At 41.5% G+C, this 21,645-nt stretch overlaps 1 protein-coding gene across 3 annotated transcripts in view; it reads right to left on the bottom strand.

The window, feature by feature from the left end:
* Positions 1-214: 214 nt before the first annotated feature.
* Positions 215-21,645, bottom strand: part of LOC118374804 (collagen alpha-1(XXVI) chain-like) — a 107,705-nt gene continuing 86,274 nt past the window's right edge. For 2 of the 3 annotated variants that reach the window (XM_052468613.1, XM_052468612.1), the window contains exons 10-14: positions 3,522-3,584; positions 3,099-3,134; positions 2,800-2,844; positions 1,118-1,208; positions 215-581 (exon numbers count right to left, since the gene is read on the bottom strand). In XM_052468613.1, the coding sequence (XP_052324573.1) occupies positions 388-581; positions 1,118-1,208; positions 2,800-2,844; positions 3,099-3,134; positions 3,522-3,584 (429 nt within the window). In that variant the 3' untranslated portion in view covers positions 215-387. Of the gene's footprint in view, positions 582-1,117; positions 1,249-2,799; positions 2,845-3,098; positions 3,135-3,521; positions 3,585-21,645 lie in introns of all 3 variants that reach the window. The other variant, XR_008068767.1, reaches the window with a different exon arrangement.

The raw sequence follows: 21,645 nt of genomic DNA, 5'->3' as shown, positions 1-21,645 counted from the left end.
CAGCTCTCAGAACAGAACATGGTCTGGTTTCAGCTCTCAGAACAGAACATGGTCTGGTTTCAGCTCTCAGAACAGAACATGGTCTGGTTTCAGCTCTCAGAACAGCATGTTATTTAAAATGTGTACAAATACTACACAGAAGAGAGAATATATATGAGTATATTTCTGAAAATATATCCATTCATGCATTATGTAAATGAATACTTTCGGCAGGCTTTTTGATACTACACCTTTTCTATCAGACACACACACACACACACACACACACACACACACACACACACACACACACACACACACACACACACACACACACACACACACACACACACACACACACACACACACACACACACACACACACACACACACACACACACTAAACACTCATTGGTGTCTTAAAAAATACATGGTCTCCGTCTGGCCACCAGAGTGCTTCCTTGAGGATGGACGGGAGGAGAGTTGGAGGGGCTGGAGTCGCCTGGTCTTGATGGTGGACTCGGCCAGTCTGGTCTTGATGGCGGGGAAGGAAAAGGAGTCTGGTAGGCCTTCCAGTCCAGAGCCTGACTCCACTGGACTCTCTGCATACAGAAAAGGACAATGGTAGAAACCATGAGAACAAACATTAAGAGTCTCACTTTCTGAGTCTCACTCTATTCTCTGGACCCAAGTAATACTATTGTGGAAATCACGTGTTCCAGAATCAGAAACTCCTCCCCTTTTACCGTGGATACCAATCACGTGTTCCAGAATCAGAAACCCCTCCCCTTTTACCGTGGATACCAATCATGTGTTCCAGAATCAGAAACTCCTCCCCCTTTACCGTGGATGCCAATCATGTGTTCCAGAATCAGAAACCCCTCCCCCTTTACCGTGGATGCCAATCATGTGTTCCAGAATCAGAAACCCCTCCCCCTTTACCGTGGATGCCAATCATGTGTTCCAGAATCAGAAACCCCTCCCCCTTTACCGTGGATGCCAATCATGTGTTCCAGAATCAGAAACCCCTCCCCCTTTACCGTGGATGCCAATCATGTGTTCCAGAATCAGAAACCCCTCCCCCTTTACCGTGGATGCCAATCATGTGTTCCAGAATCAGAAACCCCTCCCCCTTTACCGTGGATGCCAATCATGTGTTCCAGAATCAGAACTCTCTCTGCCAGGATCTTGAGAGCTTCCCTCAGCTGCTGCAATCCTTCAGCTTCCCCCTGAGAGACAGACAGATACAGACACTCCTTCAGCTTCCCCCTGAGAGACAGACAGATACAGACATACTCCTTCAGCTTCCCCCTGAGAGACAGACAGATACAGACATACTCCTTCAGCTTCCCCCTGAGAGACAGACAGATACAGACACTACTTCAGCGCCCCACTGAGAGACAGACAGATACAGACATACTCCTTCAGATTCCCCCTGAGAGACAGACAGATACAGACATACTCCTTCAGCTTCCCCCTGAGAGACAGACAGATACAGACATACTCCTTCAGCGCCCCACTGAGAGACAGACAGATACAGACACTCCTTCAGCTTCCCCCTGAGAGACAGACAGATACAGACATACTCCTTCAGCTTCCCCCTGAGAGACAGACAGATACAGACACTACTTCAGCACCCCCCTGAGAGACAGACAGATACAGACATACTCCTTCAGCTTCCCCCTGAGAGACAGACAGATACAGACATACTCCTTCAGCTTCCCCCTGAGAGACAGACAGATACAGACACTCCTTCAGCTTCCCCCTGAGAGACAGACAGATACAGACACTCCTTCAGCTTCCCCCTGAGAGACAGACAGATACAGACATACTCCTTCAGCTTCCCCCTGAGAGACAGACAGATACAGACACTACTTCAGCGCCCCCCTGAGAGACAGACAGATACAGACATACTCCTTCAGCTTCCCCCTGAGAGACAGACAGATACAGACATACTCCTTCAGCGCCCCACTGAGAGACAGACAGATACAGACATACTCCTTCAGCGCCCCACTGAGAGACAGACAGATACAGACACTACTTCAGCGCCCCCCTGAGAGACAGACAGATACAGACACTCCTTCAGCTTCCCCTGACAGACCGACAGATACAGACACTCCTTCAGCTTCCCCCTGAGAGACAGACAGATACAGAAATACTCCTTCCGCTTCCCCCTGAGAGACAGACAGATACAGACACTCCTTCAGCTTCCCCTGAGAGACAGACAGATACAGAAATACTCCTTCAGCTTCCCCCTGAGAGACAGACAGATACAGACACTCCTTCAGATTCCCCCTGAGAGACAGACAGATACAGACATACTCCTTCAGCTTCCCCCTGAGAGACAGACAGATACAGACATACTCCTTCAGCTCCCCCCTGAGAGACAGACAGATACAGACATACTCCTTCAGCTTCCCCCTGAGAGACAGACAGATACAGACACTCCTTCAGCTTCCCCCTGAGAGACAGACAGATACAGACATACTCCTTCCGCTTCCCCCTGAGAGACAGACAGACACAGACACTCCTTCAGCTTCCCCCTGAGAGACAGACAGATACAGAAATACTCCTTCCGCTTCCCCCTGAGAGACAGACAGATACAGACACTCCTTCCGCGCCCCCCTGAGAGACAGACAAAATCAAATGTATTTGTCACATACACATGGTTAGCAGATGTTAATGCGAGTGTAGCGAAATGCTTGACAGATACAGACAGACATGCATTCAGAAACACACTCACCTCCACGGGCAAAAAGAGCCACGAATACTTAGGGAAGCAGCATATTAAAATCTACTGAGGTCCAATACTGTGCATACCTCAGGCAAACCCTCTCCTGGCTCCCCCTTCTGCCCAGACTGCCCCTGTAAACACAGCCACACAATACATGATCAACACAGAGGCAACATACACAGACTACCTAGAATACACAGAATGTCTGAGTGTGTGTGAAATACTATCTGCAAGACTAGGAGGTCAAATACATGTGTGTGTGTGTGTGTGTGTGTGTGTGTGTGTGTGTGTGTGTGTGTGTGTGTGTGTGTGTGTGTGTGTGTGTGTGTGTGTGTGTGTGTACGTGTGTGTGTGTGCACGTGTTGCGTGCACGTGCTGTACTCACAGGCTGGCCGTGCTCCCCTGGCAATCCTGGAGGACCCTAAGTATATATATATATATATATATATATATATATATATATATATATATATATATATATATATATATATATATATAGAGAGAGAGAGAGAGAGAGAGAGAGAGAGAGAGAGAGAGAGAGAGAGAGAGAGAGAGAGAGAGAGAGAGAGAGACCAGGCCCTGATTAAAAATAGTGCACTCTGTAGGGGACAGGTTTCCATTTGGGAGGATACCTGAGTAATTGAGGTCTTTGAAGAGTGCCCGTCTACCTCCTGATCAAACAGATGTCTTGTGCACAATGGAACAAAGACACTGTTGAAATAAACCCTCTGAACCTTTCATAGCGAATGAATTACAAAGCAGTCCAGTGTTTTCTTAGGAGAACATTAGGCGTAACATTTTGCCTCACCCTCTCCCCTGCGTCTCCTTTAGGACCGGGATTCCCAGCCTTGCCTTGGGGACCTCCCTCTGCCTGCAACGCACCAACAGGGCGACATTTCAGACACCTCCCTCACATAGCCAGGCTCACACTGCCCTGACCTTGACCATAGTAACATCTCTGCTATGTAATGTTGACTTGACCGTGACCATAGTAACATCTCTGCTATGTAATGTTGACCTGACCGTGACCATAGTAACATCTCTGCTATGTAATGTTGACCGTGACCATAGTAACATCTCTGCTATGTAATGTTGACCTGACCGTGACCATAGTAACATCTCTGCTATGTAATGTTGACCGTGACCATAGTAACATCTCTGCTATGTAATGTTGACTGTGACCATAGTAACATCTCTGCTATGTAATGTTGACCTGACCTTGACCATAGTAACATCTCTGCTATGTAATGTTGACCTGACCGTGACCATAGTAACATCTCTGCTATGTAATGTTGACCGTGACCATAGTAACATCTCTGCTATGTAATGTTGACCGTGACCATAGTAACATCTCTGCTATGTAATGTTGACCTGACCGTGACCATAGTAACATCTCTGCTATGTAATGTTGACCGTGACCATAGTAACATCTCTGCTATGTAATGTTGACCTGACCGTGACCATAGTAACATCTCTGCTATGTAATGTTGACCGTGACCATAGTAACATCTCTGCTATGTAATGTTGACCTGACCGTGACCATAGTAACATCTCTGCTATGTAATGTTGACCTGACCGTGACCATAGTAACATCTCTGCTATGTAATGTTGACCGTGACCATAGTAACATCTCTGCTATGTAATGTTGACCTGACTGTGACCATAGTAACATCTCTGCTATGTAATGTTGACCTTGACCATAGTAACATCTCTGCTATGTAATGTTGACCTTGACCATAGTAACATCTCTGCTATGTAATGTTGACTGTGACCATAGTAACATCTCTGCTATGTAATGTTGACCTGAGCTTGACCATAGTAACATCTCTGCTATGTAATGTTGACCTGACCGTGACCATAGTAACATCTCTGCTATGTAATGTTGACCGTGACCATAGTAACATCTCTGCTATGTAATGTTGACCTGACCGTGAGCATGGTAACATCTCAGCTATGTAATGTCACCCTGACCGTGACCATAGTAACATCTCTGCTATGTAATGTTGACCTGACCGTGAGCATGGTAACATCTCAGCTATGTAATGTCACCCTGACCGTGACCATGGTAACATCTCTGTTATGTAATGTCACCCTGACTGTGACCATGGTAACATCTCTGCTATGTAATGTTGACTTTGACCATAGTAACATCTCTGTTATGTAATGTTGACCTGACCGTGAGCATGGTAACATCTCAGCTATGTAATGTCACCCTGACCGTGACCATGGTAACATCTCTGTTATGTAATGTTGACCGTGACCATAGTAACATCTCTGCTATGTAATGTTGACCTGACTGTGACCATAGTAACATCTCTGCTATGTAATGTTGACCGTGACCATAGTAACATCTCTGCTATGTAATGTTGACCGTGACCATAGTAACATCTCTGTTATGTAATGTTGACTTTGTCCATAGTAACATCTCTGCTATGTAATGTTGACCGTGACCATAGTAACATCTCTGCTATGTAATGTTGACCTTGACCATAGTAACATCTCTGCTATGTAATGTTGACCGTGACCATAGTAACATCTCTGTTATGTAATGTTGACTGTGACCATAGTAACATCTCTGCTATGTAATGTTGACCGTGACCATAGTAACATCTCTGCTATGTAATGTTGACCTGACTGTGACCATAGTAACATCTCTGCTATGTAATGTTGACCTGACCTTGACCATAGTAACATCTCTGCTATGTAATGTTGACCTGACCGTGACCATAGTAACATCTCTGCTATGTAATGTTGACTGTGACCATAGTAACATCTCTGCTATGTAATGTTGACCTGACTGTGACCATAGTAACATCTCTGCTATGTAATGTTGACCTGACTGTGACCATAGTAACATCTCTGCTATGTAATGTTGACCTGACTGTGACCATAGTAACATCTCTGCTATGTAATGTTGACTGTGACCATAGTAACATCTCTGCTATGTAATGTTGACCGTGACCATAGTAACATCTCTGCTATGTAATGTTGACCTTGACCATATTAACATCTCTGCTATGTAATGTTGACTTGACCTTGACCATATTAACATCTCTGCTATGTAATGTTGACTTGACCGTGACCATAGTAACATCTCTGCTATGTAATGTTGACCGTGACCATAGTAACATCTCTGCTATGTAATGTTGACCTGACTGTGACCAGAGTAACATCTCTGTTATGTAATGTTGACTGTGACCATAGTAACATCTCTGCTATGTAATGTTGACCGTGACCATAGTAACATCTCTGCTATGTAATGTTGACCTTGACCATATTAACATCTCTGCTATGTAATGTTGACTTGACCTTATTAACATCTCTGCTATGTAATGTTGACTTGACCGTGACCATAGTAACATCTCTGCTATGTAATGTTGACCGTGACCATAGTAACATCTCTGCTATGTAATGTTGACCTGACCGTGACCATAGTAACATCTCTGCTATGTAATGTTGACCTGACCATGACCATAGTAACATCTCTGCTATGTAATGTTGACCTGACCGTGACCATAGTAACATCTCTGCTATGTAATGTTGACCTGACCGTGACTATAGTAACATCTCTGCTATGTAATGTTGACCTGACCGTGACCATAGTAACATCTCTGCTATGTAATGTTGACCTGACCGTGACCATAGTAACATCTCTGCTATGTAATGTTGACTGTGACCATAGTAACATCTCTGCTATGTAATGTTGACCTGACCGTGACCATAGTAACATCTCTGCTATGTAATGTTGACCTGACCGTGACCATAGTAACATCTCTGCTATGTAATGTTGACCTGACCGTGACCATAGTAACATCTCTGCTATGTAATGTTGACCTTGACCATAGTAACATCTCAGCTATGTAATGTTGACCTGACCGTGACCATGGTAACATCTCAGCTATGTAATGTTGACCTGACTGTGACCATAGTAACATCTCTGCTATGTAATGTTGACCTTGACCATAGTAACATCTCTGCTATGTAATGTTGACCTTGACCATAGTAACATCTCAGCTATGTAATGTTGACTGTGACCATAGTAACATCTCTGCTATGTAATGTTGACCTGACCTTGACCATAGTAACATCTCTGCTATGTAATGTTGACTTTGACCATAGTAACATCTCAGCTATGTAATGTTGACCTGACCGTGACCATAGTAACATCTCTGCTATGTAATGTTGACCGTGACCATAGTAACATCTCTGCTATGTAATGTTGACCTTGACCATGGTAACATCTCTGCTATGTAATGTTGACCTTGACCATAGTAACATCTCTGCTATGTAATGTTGACCTGACCATGACCATAGTAACATCTCTGCTATGTAATGTTGACCGTGACCATAGTAACATCTCTGCTATGTAATGTTGACCTGACCGTGACCATAGTAACATCTCTGCTATGTAATGTTGACCTTGACCATGGTAACATCTCTGCTATGTAATGTTGACCTTGACCATAGTAACATCTCTGCTATGTAATGTTGACCTGACCATGACCATAGTAACATCTCTGCTATGTAATGTTGACCTGACCGTGACCATAGTAACATCTCTGCTATGTAATGTTGACCTTGACCATGGTAACATCTCTGCTATGTAATGTTGACCTTGACCATAGTAACATCTCTGCTATGTAATGTTGACCGTGACCATAGTAACATCTCTGCTATGTAATGTTGACCGTGACCATAGTAACATCTCTGCTATGTAATGTTGACCTGACCATAGTAACATCTCTGCTATGTAATGTTGACCGTGACCATAGTAACATCTCTGCTATGTAATGTTGACCTGACCATAGTAACATCTCTGCTATGTAATGTTGACCTTGACCATAGTAACATCTCTGCTATGTAATGTTGACCTGACCATGACCATAGTAACATCTCTGCTATGTAATGTTGACCGTGACCATAGTAACATCTCTGCTATGTAATGTTGACCTGACCGTGACCATAGTAACATCTCTGCTATGTAATGTTGACCTTGACCATGGTAACATCTCTGCTATGTAATGTTGACCTTGACCATAGTAACATCTCTGCTATGTAATGTTGACCTGACCATGACCATAGTAACATCTCTGCTATGTAATGTTGACCTGACCGTGACCATAGTAACATCTCTGCTATGTAATGTTGACCTTGACCATGGTAACATCTCTGCTATGTAATGTTGACCTTGACCATAGTAACATCTCTGCTATGTAATGTTGACCGTGACCATAGTAACATCTCTGATATGTAATGTTGACCGTGACCATAGTAACATCTCTGCTATGTAATGTTGACCTGACCATAGTAACATCTCTGCTATGTAATGTTGACCGTGACCATAGTAACATCTCTGCTATGTAATGTTGACCTGACCATAGTAACATCTCTGCTATGTAATGTTGACCGTGACCATAGTAACATCTCTGCTATGTAATGTTGACCTTGACCATATTAACATCTCTGCTATGTAATGTTGACTTGACCTTGACCATATTAACATCTCTGCTATGTAATGTTGACTTGACCGTGACCATAGTAACATCTCTGCTATGTAATGTTGACCGTGACCATAGTAACATCTCTGCTATGTAATGTTGACCTGACTGTGACCAGAGTAACATCTCTGTTATGTAATGTTGACTGTGACCATAGTAACATCTCTGCTATGTAATGTTGACCGTGACCATAGTAACATCTCTGCTATGTAATGTTGACCTTGACCATAGTAACATCTCTGCTATGTAATGTTGACTTGACCTTGACCATAGTAACATCTCTGCTATGTAATGTTGACTTGACTGTGACCATAGTAACATCTCTGCTATGTAATGTTGACCGTGACCATAGTAACATCTCTGCTATGTAATGTTGACCTGACCGTGACCATAGTAACATCTCTGCTATGTAATGTTGACCTTGACCATAGTAACATCTCTGCTATGTAATGTTGACCGTAACCATAGTAACACCTCTGCTATGTAATGTTGACCTGACCGTGACTATAGTAACATCTCTGCTATGTAATGTTGACCTGACCGTGAACATAGTAATATCTCTGCTATGTAATGTTGACCTGACCGTGACCATAGTAACATCTCTGCTATGTAATGTCACCCTGACCGTGACCATAGTAACATCTCTGCTATGTAATGTTGACCTGACCGTGACCATAGTAACATCTCTGCTATGTAATGTTGACCTGACCGTGACCATAGTAACATCTCTGCTATGTAATGTTGACCTGACCGTGACCATAGTAACATCTCTGCTATGTAATGTTGACCTTGACCATAGTAACATCTCAGCTATGTAATGTTGACCGTGACCGTGACCATAGTAACATCTCTGCTATGTAATGTCACCCTGACCGTGACCATAGTAACATCTCTGCTATGTAATGTTGACCTTGACCATAGTAACATCTCTGCTATGTAATGTTGACCTTGACCATAGTAACATCTCTGCTATGTAATGTTGACCTGACTGTGACCATAGTAACATCTCTGCTATGTAATGTTGACCTTGACCATAGTAACATCTCAGCTATGTAATGTTGACCTGACCGTGACCATAGTAACATCTCTGCTATGTAATGTTGACCGTGACCATAGTAACATCTCTGCTATGTAATGTTGACCTTGACCATGGTAACATCTCTGCTATGTAATGTTGACCTTGACCATAGTAACATCTCTGCTATGTAATGTTGACCTGACCGTGACCATAGTAACATCTCTGCTATGTAATGTTGACCGTGACCATAGTAACATCTCTGCTATGTAATGTTGACCTGACCGTGACCATAGTAACATCTCTGCTATGTAATGTTGACCTTGACCATGGTAACATCTCTGCTATGTAATGTTGACCTTGACCATAGTAACATCTCTGCTATGTAATGTTGACCTGACCATGACCATAGTAACATCTCTGCTATGTAATGTTGACCTGACCGTGACCATAGTAACATCTCTGCTATGTAATGTTGACCTTGACCATGGTAACATCTCTGCTATGTAATGTTGACCTTGACCATAGTAACATCTCTGCTATGTAATGTTGACCGTGACCATAGTAACATCTCTGCTATGTAATGTTGACCGTGACCATAGTAACATCTCTGCTATGTAATGTTGACCTGACCATAGTAACATCTCTGCTATGTAATGTTGACCTGACCATAGTAACATCTCTGCTATGTAATGTTGACCTGACCATAGTAACATCTCTGCTATGTAATGTTGACCTTGACCATAGTAACATCTCTGCTATGTAATGTTGACCTGACCATGACCATAGTAACATCTCTGCTATGTAATGTTGACCGTGACCATAGTAACATCTCTGCTATGTAATGTTGACCTGACCGTGACCATAGTAACATCTCTGCTATGTAATGTTGACCTTGACCATGGTAACATCTCTGCTATGTAATGTTGACCTTGACCATAGTAACATCTCTGCTATGTAATGTTGACCTGACCATGACCATAGTAACATCTGTGCTATGTAATGTTGACCTGACCGTGACCATAGTAACATCTCTGCTATGTAATGTTGACCTTGACCATGGTAACATCTCTGCTATGTAATGTTGACCTTGACCATAGTAACATCTCTGCTATGTAATGTTGACCGTGACCATAGTAACATCTCTGCTATGTAATGTTGACCGTGACCATAGTAACATCTCTGCTATGTAATGTTGACCTGACCATAGTAACATCTCTGCTATGTAATGTTGACCGTGACCATAGTAACATCTCTGCTATGTAATGTTGACCTGACCATAGTAACATCTCTGCTATGTAATGTTGACCTGACCATAGTAACATCTCTGCTATGTAATGTTGACCTTGACCATAGTAACATCTCTGCTATGTAATGTTGACCTGACCATGACCATAGTAACATCTCTGCTATGTAATGTTGACCGTGACCATAGTAACATCTCTGCTATGTAATGTTGACCGTGACCATAGTAACATCTCTGCTATGTAATGTTGACCGTGACCATAGTAACATCTCTGCTATGTAATGTTGACCTGACCATAGTAACATCTCTGCTATGTAATGTTGACCGTGACCATAGTAACATCTCTGCTATGTAATGTTGACCCATAGTGACCATAGTAACATCTCTGCTATGTAATGTTGACCTGACCATAGTAACATCTCTGCTATGTAATGTTGACCTTGACCATAGTAACATCTCTGCTATGTAATGTTGACCTGACCATAGTAACATCTCTGCTATGTAATGTCACCCTTACCGTGACCATATTAACATCTCTGTTATGTAATGTTGACTGTGACCATAGTAACATCTCTGCTATGTAATGTTGACCTGACCATAGTAACATCTCTGCTATGTAATGTTGACCGTGACCATAGTAACATCTCTGCTATGTAATGTTGACCTGACCATAGTAACATCTCTGCTATGTAATGTTGACCTTGACCATAGTAACATCTCTGCTATGTAATGTTGACCTGACCATGACCATAGTAACATCTCTGCTATGTAATGTTGACCTGACCGTGACCATAGTAACATCTCTGCTATGTAATGTTGACCTGACCATAGTAACATCTCTGCTATGTAATGTTGACCTGACCATAGTAACATCTCTGCTATGTAATGTTGACCGTGACCATAGTAACATCTCTGCTATGTAATGTTGACCTGACCATAGTAACATCTCTGACCAATGTTGACCTGACCATAGTAACATCTCTGCTATGTAATGTTGACCTTGACCATAGTAACATCTCTGCTATGTAATGTTGACCGTGACCATAGTAACATCTCTGCTATGTAATGTTGACCTTGACCATAGTAACATCTCTGCTATGTAATGTCACCCTTACCGTGACCATATTAACATCTCTGTTATGTAATGTTGACTGTGACCATAGTAACATCTCTGCTATGTAATGTTGACCTGACCATAGTAACATCTCTGCTATGTAATGTTGACCGTGACCATAGTAACATCTCTGCTATGTAATGTTGACCTGACCTTAGTAACATCTCTGCTATGTAATGTTGACCTTGACCATAGTAACATCTCTGCTATGTAATGTTGACCTGACCATGACCATAGTAACATCTCTGCTATGTAATGTTGACCTGACCGTGACCATAGTAACATCTCAGCTATGTAATGTTGACCTGACCATGACCATAGTAACATCTCTGCTATGTAATGTTGACCTGACCGTGACCATAGTAACATCTCAGCTATGTAATGTTGACCTGACCGTGACCATAGTAACATCTCTGCTATGTAATGTTGACCTTGACCATAGTAACATCTCTGCTATGTAATGTTGACCTGACCATAGTAACATCTCTGCTATGTAATGTTGACCTTGACCATAGTAACATCTCTGCTATGTAATGTTGACCTTGACCATAGTAACATCTCTGCTATGTAATGTTGACCTGACCATGACCATAGTAACATCTCTGCTATGTAATGTTGACCGTGACCATAGTAACATCTCTGCTATGTAATGTTGACCTGACCATAGTAACATCTCTGCTATGTAATGTTGACCTTGACCATAGTAACATCTCTGCTATGTAATGTTGACCGTGACCATAGTAACATCTCTGTTATGTAATGTTGACCTGACCGTGACCATAGTAACATCTCTGCTATGTAATGTTGACCTGACCGTGACCATAGTAACATCTCTGCTATGTAATGTTGACCTGAACTTGACCATAGTAACATCTCTGCTATGTAATGTTGACCGTGACCATAGTAACATCTCTGCTATGTAATGTTGACCTGACCGTGACCATAGTAACATCTCTGCTATGTAATGTTGACCTGACCATGACCATAGTAACATCTCTGCTATGTAATGTTGACCTGACTGTGACCATAGTAACATCTCTGCTATGTAATGTTGACCTGCCCGTGACCATAGTAAAATCTCTGCTATGTAATGTTGACCTGACCATAGTAACATCTCAGCTATGTAATGTTGACCTGACCGTGACCATAGTAACATCTCTGCTATGTAATGTTGACCTGACCGTGACCATAGTAACATCTCTGCTATGTAATGTTGACCGTGACCATAGTAACATCTCTGCTATGTAATGTTGACCTGACCGTGACCATAGTAACATCTCTGCTATGTAATGTTGACCTGACCGTGACCATAGTAACATCTCTGCTATGTAATGTTGACCTGACTGTGACCATAGTAACATCTCTGCTATGTAATGTTGACCTGACCGTGACCATAGTAACATCTCTGCTATGTAATGTTGACTGTGACCATAGTAACATCTCTGCTATGTAATGTTGACCTGACCGTGACCATAGTAACATCTCTGCTATGTAATGTTGACCTGACCGTGACCATAGTAACATCTCTGCTATGTAATGTTGACCTGACCGTGACCATAGTAACATCTCTGCTATGTAATGTTGACCTTGACCATAGTAACATCTCTGCTATGTAATGTTGACCTGACCGTGACCATAGTAACATCTCAGCTATGTAATGTTGACCTGACCGTGACCATAGTAACATCTCTGCTATGTAATGTTGACCTTGACCATAGTAACATCTCTGCTATGTAATGTTGACCTTGACCATAGTAACATCTCAGCTATGTAATGTTGACCTGACCGTGACCATAGTAACATCTCTGCTATGTAATGTTGACTTTGACCATAGTAACATCTCAGCTATGTAATGTTGACCTGACCGTGACCATAGTAACATCTCTGCTATGTAATGTTGACCGTGACCATAGTAACATCTCTGCTATGTAATGTTGACCTTGACCATGGTAACATCTCTGCTATGTAATGTTGACCTTGACCATAGTAACATCTCTGCTATGTAATGTTGACCTGACCATGACCATAGTAACATCTCTGCTATGTAATGTTGACCGTGACCATAGTAACATCTCTGCTATGTAATGTTGACCTGACCGTGACCATAGTAACATCTCTGCTATGTAATGTTGACCTTGACCATGGTAACATCTCTGCTATGTAATGTTGACCTTGACCATAGTAACATCTCTGCTATGTAATGTTGACCTGACCATGACCATAGTAACATCTCTGCTATGTAATGTTGACCTGACCGTGACCATAGTAACATCTCTGCTATGTAATGTTGACCTTGACCATGGTAACATCTCTGCTATGTAATGTTGACCTTGACCATAGTAACATCTCTGCTATGTAATGTTGACCGTGACCATAGTAACATCTCTGCTATGTAATGTTGACCGTGACCATAGTAACATCTCTGCTATGTAATGTTGACCTGACCATAGTAACATCTCTGCTATGTAATGTTGACCGTGACCATAGTAACATCTCTGCTATGTAATGTTGACCTGACCATAGTAACATCTCTGCTATGTAATGTTGACCTGACCATAGTAACATCTCTGCTATGTAATGTTGACCTTGACCATAGTAACATCTCTGCTATGTAATGTTGACCTGACCATGACCATAGTAACATCTCTGCTATGTAATGTTGACCGTGACCATAGTAACATCTCTGCTATGTAATGTTGACCTTGACCATAGTAACATCTCTGCTATGTAATGTCACCCTTACCGTGACCATATTAACATCTCTGTTATGTAATGTTGACTGTGACCATAGTAACATCTCTGCTATGTAATGTTGACCTGACCATAGTAACATCTCTGCTATGTAATGTTGACCGTGACCATAGTAACATCTCTGCTATGTAATGTTGACCTGACCTTAGTAACATCTCTGCTATGTAATGTTGACCTTGACCATAGTAACATCTCTGCTATGTAATGTTGACCTGACCATGACCATAGTAACATCTCTGCTATGTAATGTTGACCTGACCGTGACCATAGTAACATCTCTGCTATGTAATGTTGACCGTGACCATAGTAACATCTCTGCTATGTAATGTTGACCTGACCATAGTAACATCTCTGCTATGTAATGTTGACCGTGACCATAGTAACATCTCTGCTATGTAATGTTGACCTGACCATAGTAACATCTCTGCTATGCAATGTTGACCTGACCATAGTAACATCTCTGCTATGTAATGTTGACCTTGACCATAGTAACATCTCTGCTATGTAATGTTGACCTGACCATGACCATAGTAACATCTCTGCTATGTAATGTTGACCGTGACCATAGTAACATCTCTGCTATGTAATGTTGACCTTGACCATAGTAACATCTCTGCTATGTAATGTCACCCTTACCGTGACCATATTAACATCTCTGTTATGTAATGTTGACTGTGACCATAGTAACATCTCTGCTATGTAATGTTGACCTGACCATAGTAACATCTCTGCTATGTAATGTTGACCGTGACCATAGTAACATCTCTGCTATGTAATGTTGACCTGACCTTAGTAACATCTCTGCTATGTAATGTTGACCTTGACCATAGTAACATCTCTGCTATGTAATGTTGACCTGACCATGACCATAGTAACATCTCTGCTATGTAATGTTGACCTGACCGTGACCATAGTAACATCTCAGCTATGTAATGTTGACCTGACCATGACCATAGTAACATCTCTGCTATGTAATGTTGACCTGACCGTGACCATAGTAACATCTCAGCTATGTAATGTTGACCTGACCGTGACCATAGTAACATCTCTGCTATGTAATGTTGACCTTGACCATAGTAACATCTCTGCTATGTAATGTTGACCTGACCATAGTAACATCCCTGCTATGTAATGTTGACCTTGACCATAGTAACATCTCTGCTATGTAATGTTGACCTTGACCATAGTAACATCTCTGCTATGTAATGTTGACCTGACCATGACCATAGTAACATCTCTGCTATGTAATGTTGACCGTGACCATAGTAACATCTCTGCTATGTAATGTTGACCTGACCATAGTAACATCTCTGCTATGTAATGTTGACCTTGACCATAGTAACATCTCTGCTATGTAATGTTGACCGTGACCATAGTAACATCTCTGTTATGTAATGTTGACCTGACCGTGACCATAGTAACATCTCTGCTATGTAATGTTGACCTGACCGTGACCATAGTAACATCTCTGCTATGTAATGTTGACCTTGACCATAGTAACATCTCTGCTATGTAATGTTGACCTGACCATAGTAACATCTCTGCTATGTAATGTTGACCTTGACCATAGTAACATCTCTGCTATGTAATGTTGACCTTGACCATAGTAACATCTCTGCTATGTAATGTTGACCTGACCATGACCATAGTAACATCTCTGCTATGTAATGTTGACCTTGACCATAGTAACATCTCTGCTATGTAATGTTGACCTGACCATGACCATAGTAACATCTCTGCTATGTAATGTTGACCGTGACCATAGTAACATCTCTGCTATGTAATGTTGACCTTGACCATAGTAACATCTCTGCTATGTAATGTCACCCTTACCGTGACCATATTAACATCTCTGTTATGTAATGTTGACTGTGACCATAGTAACATCTCTGCTATGTAATGTTGACCGTGACCATAGTAACATCTCTGCTATGTAATGTTGACCTTGACCATAGTAACATCTCTGCTATGTAATGTTGACCTTGACCATAGTAACATCTCTGCTATGTAATGTTGACCTGACCATGACCATAGTAACATCTCTGCTATGTAATGTTGACCGTGACCATAGTAACATCTCTGCTATGTAATGTTGACCTGACCGTGACCATAGTAACATCTCTGCTATGTAATGTTGACCTGACCATGAACATCTCTGCTATGTAATGTTGACCTTGACCATAGTAACATCTCTGCTATGTAATGTTGACCTGACCATGACCATAGTAACATCTCTGCTATGTAATGTTGACCTGACCGTGACCATAGTAACATCTCTGCTATGTAATGTTGACCTTGACCATGGTAACATCTCTGCTATGTAATGTTGACCTTGACCATAGTAACATCTCTGCTATGTAATGTTGACCGTGACCATAGAACATCTCTGCTATGTAATGTTGAACCATCATCTCTGCTATGTAATGTTGACCTGACCATAGTAACATCTCTGCTATGTAATGTTGACCGTGACCATAGTAACATCTCTGCTATGTAATGTTGACCTGACCATAGTAACATCTCTGCTATGTAATGTTGACCTGACCATAGTAACATCTCTGCTATGTAATGTTGACCTTGACCATAGTAACATCTCTGCTATGTAATGTTGACCTGACCATGACCATAGTAACATCTCTGCTATGTAATGTTGACCGTGACCATAGTAACATCTCTGCTATGTAATGTTGACCTTGACCATAGTAACATCTCTGCTATGTAATGTCACCACCATATTAACATCTCTGTTATGTAATGTTGACTGTGACCATAGTAACATCTCTGCTATGTAATGTTGACCTGACCATAGTAACATCTCTGCTATGTAATGTTGACCACCATAGTAACATCTCTGCTATGTAATGTTGACCTGACCTTAGTAACATCTCTGCTATGTAATGTTGACCTTGACCATAGTAACATCTCTGCTATGTAATGTTGACCTGACCATGACCATAGTAACATCTCTGCTATGTAATGTTGACCTGACCGTGACCATAGTAACATCTCTGCTATGTAATGTTGACCGTGACCATAGTAACATCTCTGCTATGTAATGTTGACCTGACCATAGTAACATCTCTGCTATGTAATGTTGACCGTGACCATAGTAACATCTCTGCTATGTAATGTTGACCTGACCATAGTAACATCTCTGCTATGCAATGTTGACCTGACCATAGTAACATCTCTGCTATGTAATGTTGACCTTGACCATAGTAACATCTCTGCTATGTAATGTTGACCTGACCATGACCATAGTAACATCTCTGCTATGTAATGTTGACCGTGACCATAGTAACATCTCTGCTATGTAATGTTGACCTTGACCATAGTAACATCTCTGCTATGTAATGTCACCCTTACCGTGACCATATTAACATCTCTGTTATGTAATGTTGACTGTGACCATAGTAACATCTCTGCTATGTAATGTTGACCTGACCATAGTAACATCTCTGCTATGTAATGTTGACCGTGACCATAGTAACATCTCTGCTATGTAATGTTGACCTGACCTTAGTAACATCTCTGCTATGTAATGTTGACCTTGACCATAGTAACATCTCTGCTATGTAATGTTGACCTGACCATGACCATAGTAACATCTCTGCTATGTAATGTTGACCTGACCGTGACCATAGTAACATCTCTGCTATGTAATGTTGACCTGACCATGACCATAGTAACATCTCTGCTATGTAATGTTGACCTGACCGTGACCATAGTAACATCTCAGCTATGTAATGTTGACCTGACCGTGACCATAGTAACATCTCTGCTATGTAATGTTGACCTTGACCATAGTAACATCTCTGCTATGTAATGTTGACCTGACCATAGTAACATCCCTGCTATGTAATGTTGACCTTGACCATAGTAACATCTCTGCTATGTAATGTTGACCTTGACCATAGTAACATCTCTGCTATGTAATGTTGACCTGACCATGACCATAGTAACATCTCTGCTATGTAATGTTGACCGTGACCATAGTAACATCTCTGCTATGTAATGTTGACCTGACCATAGTAACATCTCTGCTATGTAATGTTGACCTTGACCATAGTAACATCTCTGCTATGTAATGTTGACCGTGACCATAGTAACATCTCTGTTATGTAATGTTGACCTGACCGTGACCATAGTAACATCTCTGCTATGTAATGTTGACCTGACCGTGACCATAGTAACATCTCTGCTATGTAATGTTGACCTTGACCATAGTAACATCTCTGCTATGACCACCATAGTAACATCTCTGCTATGTAATGTTGACCTTGACCATAGTAACATCTCTGCTATGTAATGTTGACCTTGACCATAGTAACATCTCTGCTATGTAATGTTGACCTGACCATGACCATAGTAACATCTCTGCTATGTAATGTTGACCTTGACCATAGTAACATCTCTGCTGAATGTTGACCTGACCATGACCATAGTAACATCTCTGCTATGTAATGTTGACCGTGACCATAGTAACATCTCTGCTATGTAATGTTGACCTTGACCATAGTAACATCTCTGCTATGTAATGTCACCCTTACCGTGACCATATTAACATCTCTGCTATGTAATGTTGACTGTGACCATGACCATAGTAACATCTCTGCTATGTAATGTTGACCGTGACCATAGTGACCATAGTAACATCTCTGCTATGTAATGTTGACCTTGACCATAGTAACATCTCTGCTATGTAATGTTGACCTGACCGTGACCATAGTAACATCTCTGCTATGTAATGTTGACCTGACCGTGACCATAGTAACATCTCTGCTATGTAATGTTGACTTTGACCATAGTAACATCTCTGCTATGTAATGTTGACCTGACCGTGACCATAGTAACATCTCTGCTATGTAATGTTGACCGTGACCATAGTAACATCTCTGCTATGTAATGTTGACCTTGACCATGGTAACATCTCTGCTATGTAATGTTGACCTGTGACCATAGTAACATCTCTGCTATGTAATGTTGACCTGACCATGACCATAGTAACATCTCTGCTATGTAATGTTGACCGTGACCATAGTAACATCTCTGCTATGTAATGTTGACCTGACCGTGACCATAGTAACATCTCTGCTATGTAATGTTGACCTTGACCATGGTAACATCTCTGCTATGTAATGTTGACCTTGACCATAGTAACATCTCTGCTATGTAATGTTGACCTGACCATGACCATAGTAACATCTCTGCTATGTAATGTTGACCTGACCATAGTAACATCTCTGCTATGTAATGTTGACCTTGACCATGACCATAGTAACATCTCTGCTATGTAATGTTGACCTGTGACCATAGTAACATCTCTGCTATGTAATGTTGACCGTGACCATAGTAACATCTCTGCTATGTAATGTTGACCTGACCATAGTAACATCTCTGCTATGTAATGTTGACCGTGACCATAGTAACATCTCTGCTATGTAATGTTGACCTGACCATAGTAACATCTCTGCTATGTAATGTTGACCTGACCATAGTAACATCTCTGCTATGTAATGTTGACCTTGACCATAGTAACATCTCTGCTATGTAATGTTGACCTGACCATGACCATAGTAACATCTCTGCTATGTAATGTTGACCACCATAGTAACATCTCTGCTATGTAATGTTGACCTTGACCATAGTAACATCTCTGCTATGTAATGTCACCCTTACCGTGACCATATTAACATCTCTGTTATGTAATGTTGACTGTGACCATAGTAACATCTCTGCTATGTAATGTTGACCTGACCATAGTAACATCTCTGCTATGTAATGTTGACCGTGACCATAGTAACATCTCTGCTATGTAATGTTGACCTGACCATAGTAACATCTCTGCTATGTAATGTTGACCTTGACCATAGTAACATCTCTGCTATGTAATGTTGACCTGACCATGACCATAGTAACATCTCTGCTATGTAATGTTGACCTGACCGTGACCATAGTAACATCTCTGCTATGTAATGTTGACCGTGACCATAGTAACATCTCTGCTATGTAATGTTGACCTGACCATAGTAACATCTCTGCTATGTAATGTTGACCGTGACCATAGTAACATCTCTGCTATGTAATGTTGACCTGACCATAGTAACATCTCTGCTATGCAATGTTGACCTGACCATAGTAACATCTCTGCTATGTAATGTTGACCTTGACCATAGTAACATCTCTGCTATGTAATGTTGACCTGACCATGACCATAGTAACATCTCTGCTATGTAATGTTGACCGTGACCATAGTAACATCTCTGCTATGTAATGTTGACCTTGACCATAGTAACATCTCTGCTATGTAATGTCACCCTTACCGTGACCATATTAACATCTCTGTTATGTAATGTTGACTGTGACCATAGTAACATCTCTGCTATGTAATGTTGACCTGACCATAGTAACATCTCTGCTATGTAATGTTGACCGTGACCATAGTAACATCTCTGCTATGTAATGTTGACCTGACCTTAGTAACATCTCTGCTATGTAATGTTGACCTTGACCATAGTAACATCTCTGCTATGTAATGTTGACCTGACCATGACCATAGTAACATCTCTGCTATGTAATGTTGACCTGACCGTGACCATAGTAACATCTCAGCTATGTAATGTTGACCTGACCATGACCATAGTAACATCTCTGCTATGTAATGTTGACCTGACCGTGACCATAGTAACATCTCAGCTATGTAATGTTGACCTGACCGTGACCATAGTAACATCTCTGCTATGTAATGTTGACCTTGACCATAGTAACATCTCTGCTATGTAATGTTGACCTGACCATAGTAACATCCCTGCTATGTAATGTTGACCTTGACCATAGTAACATCTCTGCTATGTAATGTTGACTGACCCATAGTAACATCTCTGCTATGTAATGTTGACCTGACCATGACCATAGTAACATCTCTGCTATGTAATGTTGACCGTGACCATAGTAACATCTCTGCTATGTAATGTTGACCTGACCATAGTAACATCTCTGCTACCACCATAGTAACATCTCTGCTATGTAATGTTGACCTGACCGTGACCATAGTAACATCTCTGCTATGTAATGTTGACCTGACCGTGACCATAGTAACATCTCTGCTATGTAATGTTGACCTGACCATAGTAACATCTCTGCTATGTAATGTTGACCTGACCATAGTAACATCTCTGCTATGTAATGTTGACCTTGACCATAGTAACATCTCTGCTATGTAATGTTGACCTTGACCATAGTAACATCTCTGCTATGTAATGTTGACCTGACCATGACCATAGTAACATCTCTGCTATGTAATGTTGA

Source organism: Oncorhynchus keta, chromosome 18 (assembly GCF_023373465.1).
Source record: "Oncorhynchus keta strain PuntledgeMale-10-30-2019 chromosome 18, Oket_V2, whole genome shotgun sequence".
In the NCBI taxonomy this organism is placed as follows: Eukaryota; Metazoa; Chordata; class Actinopteri; order Salmoniformes; family Salmonidae; genus Oncorhynchus; species Oncorhynchus keta.
The sequence above is the reverse complement of the archived record's forward strand: the minus strand, read 5'-3'. Positions and strand labels throughout refer to the sequence as shown.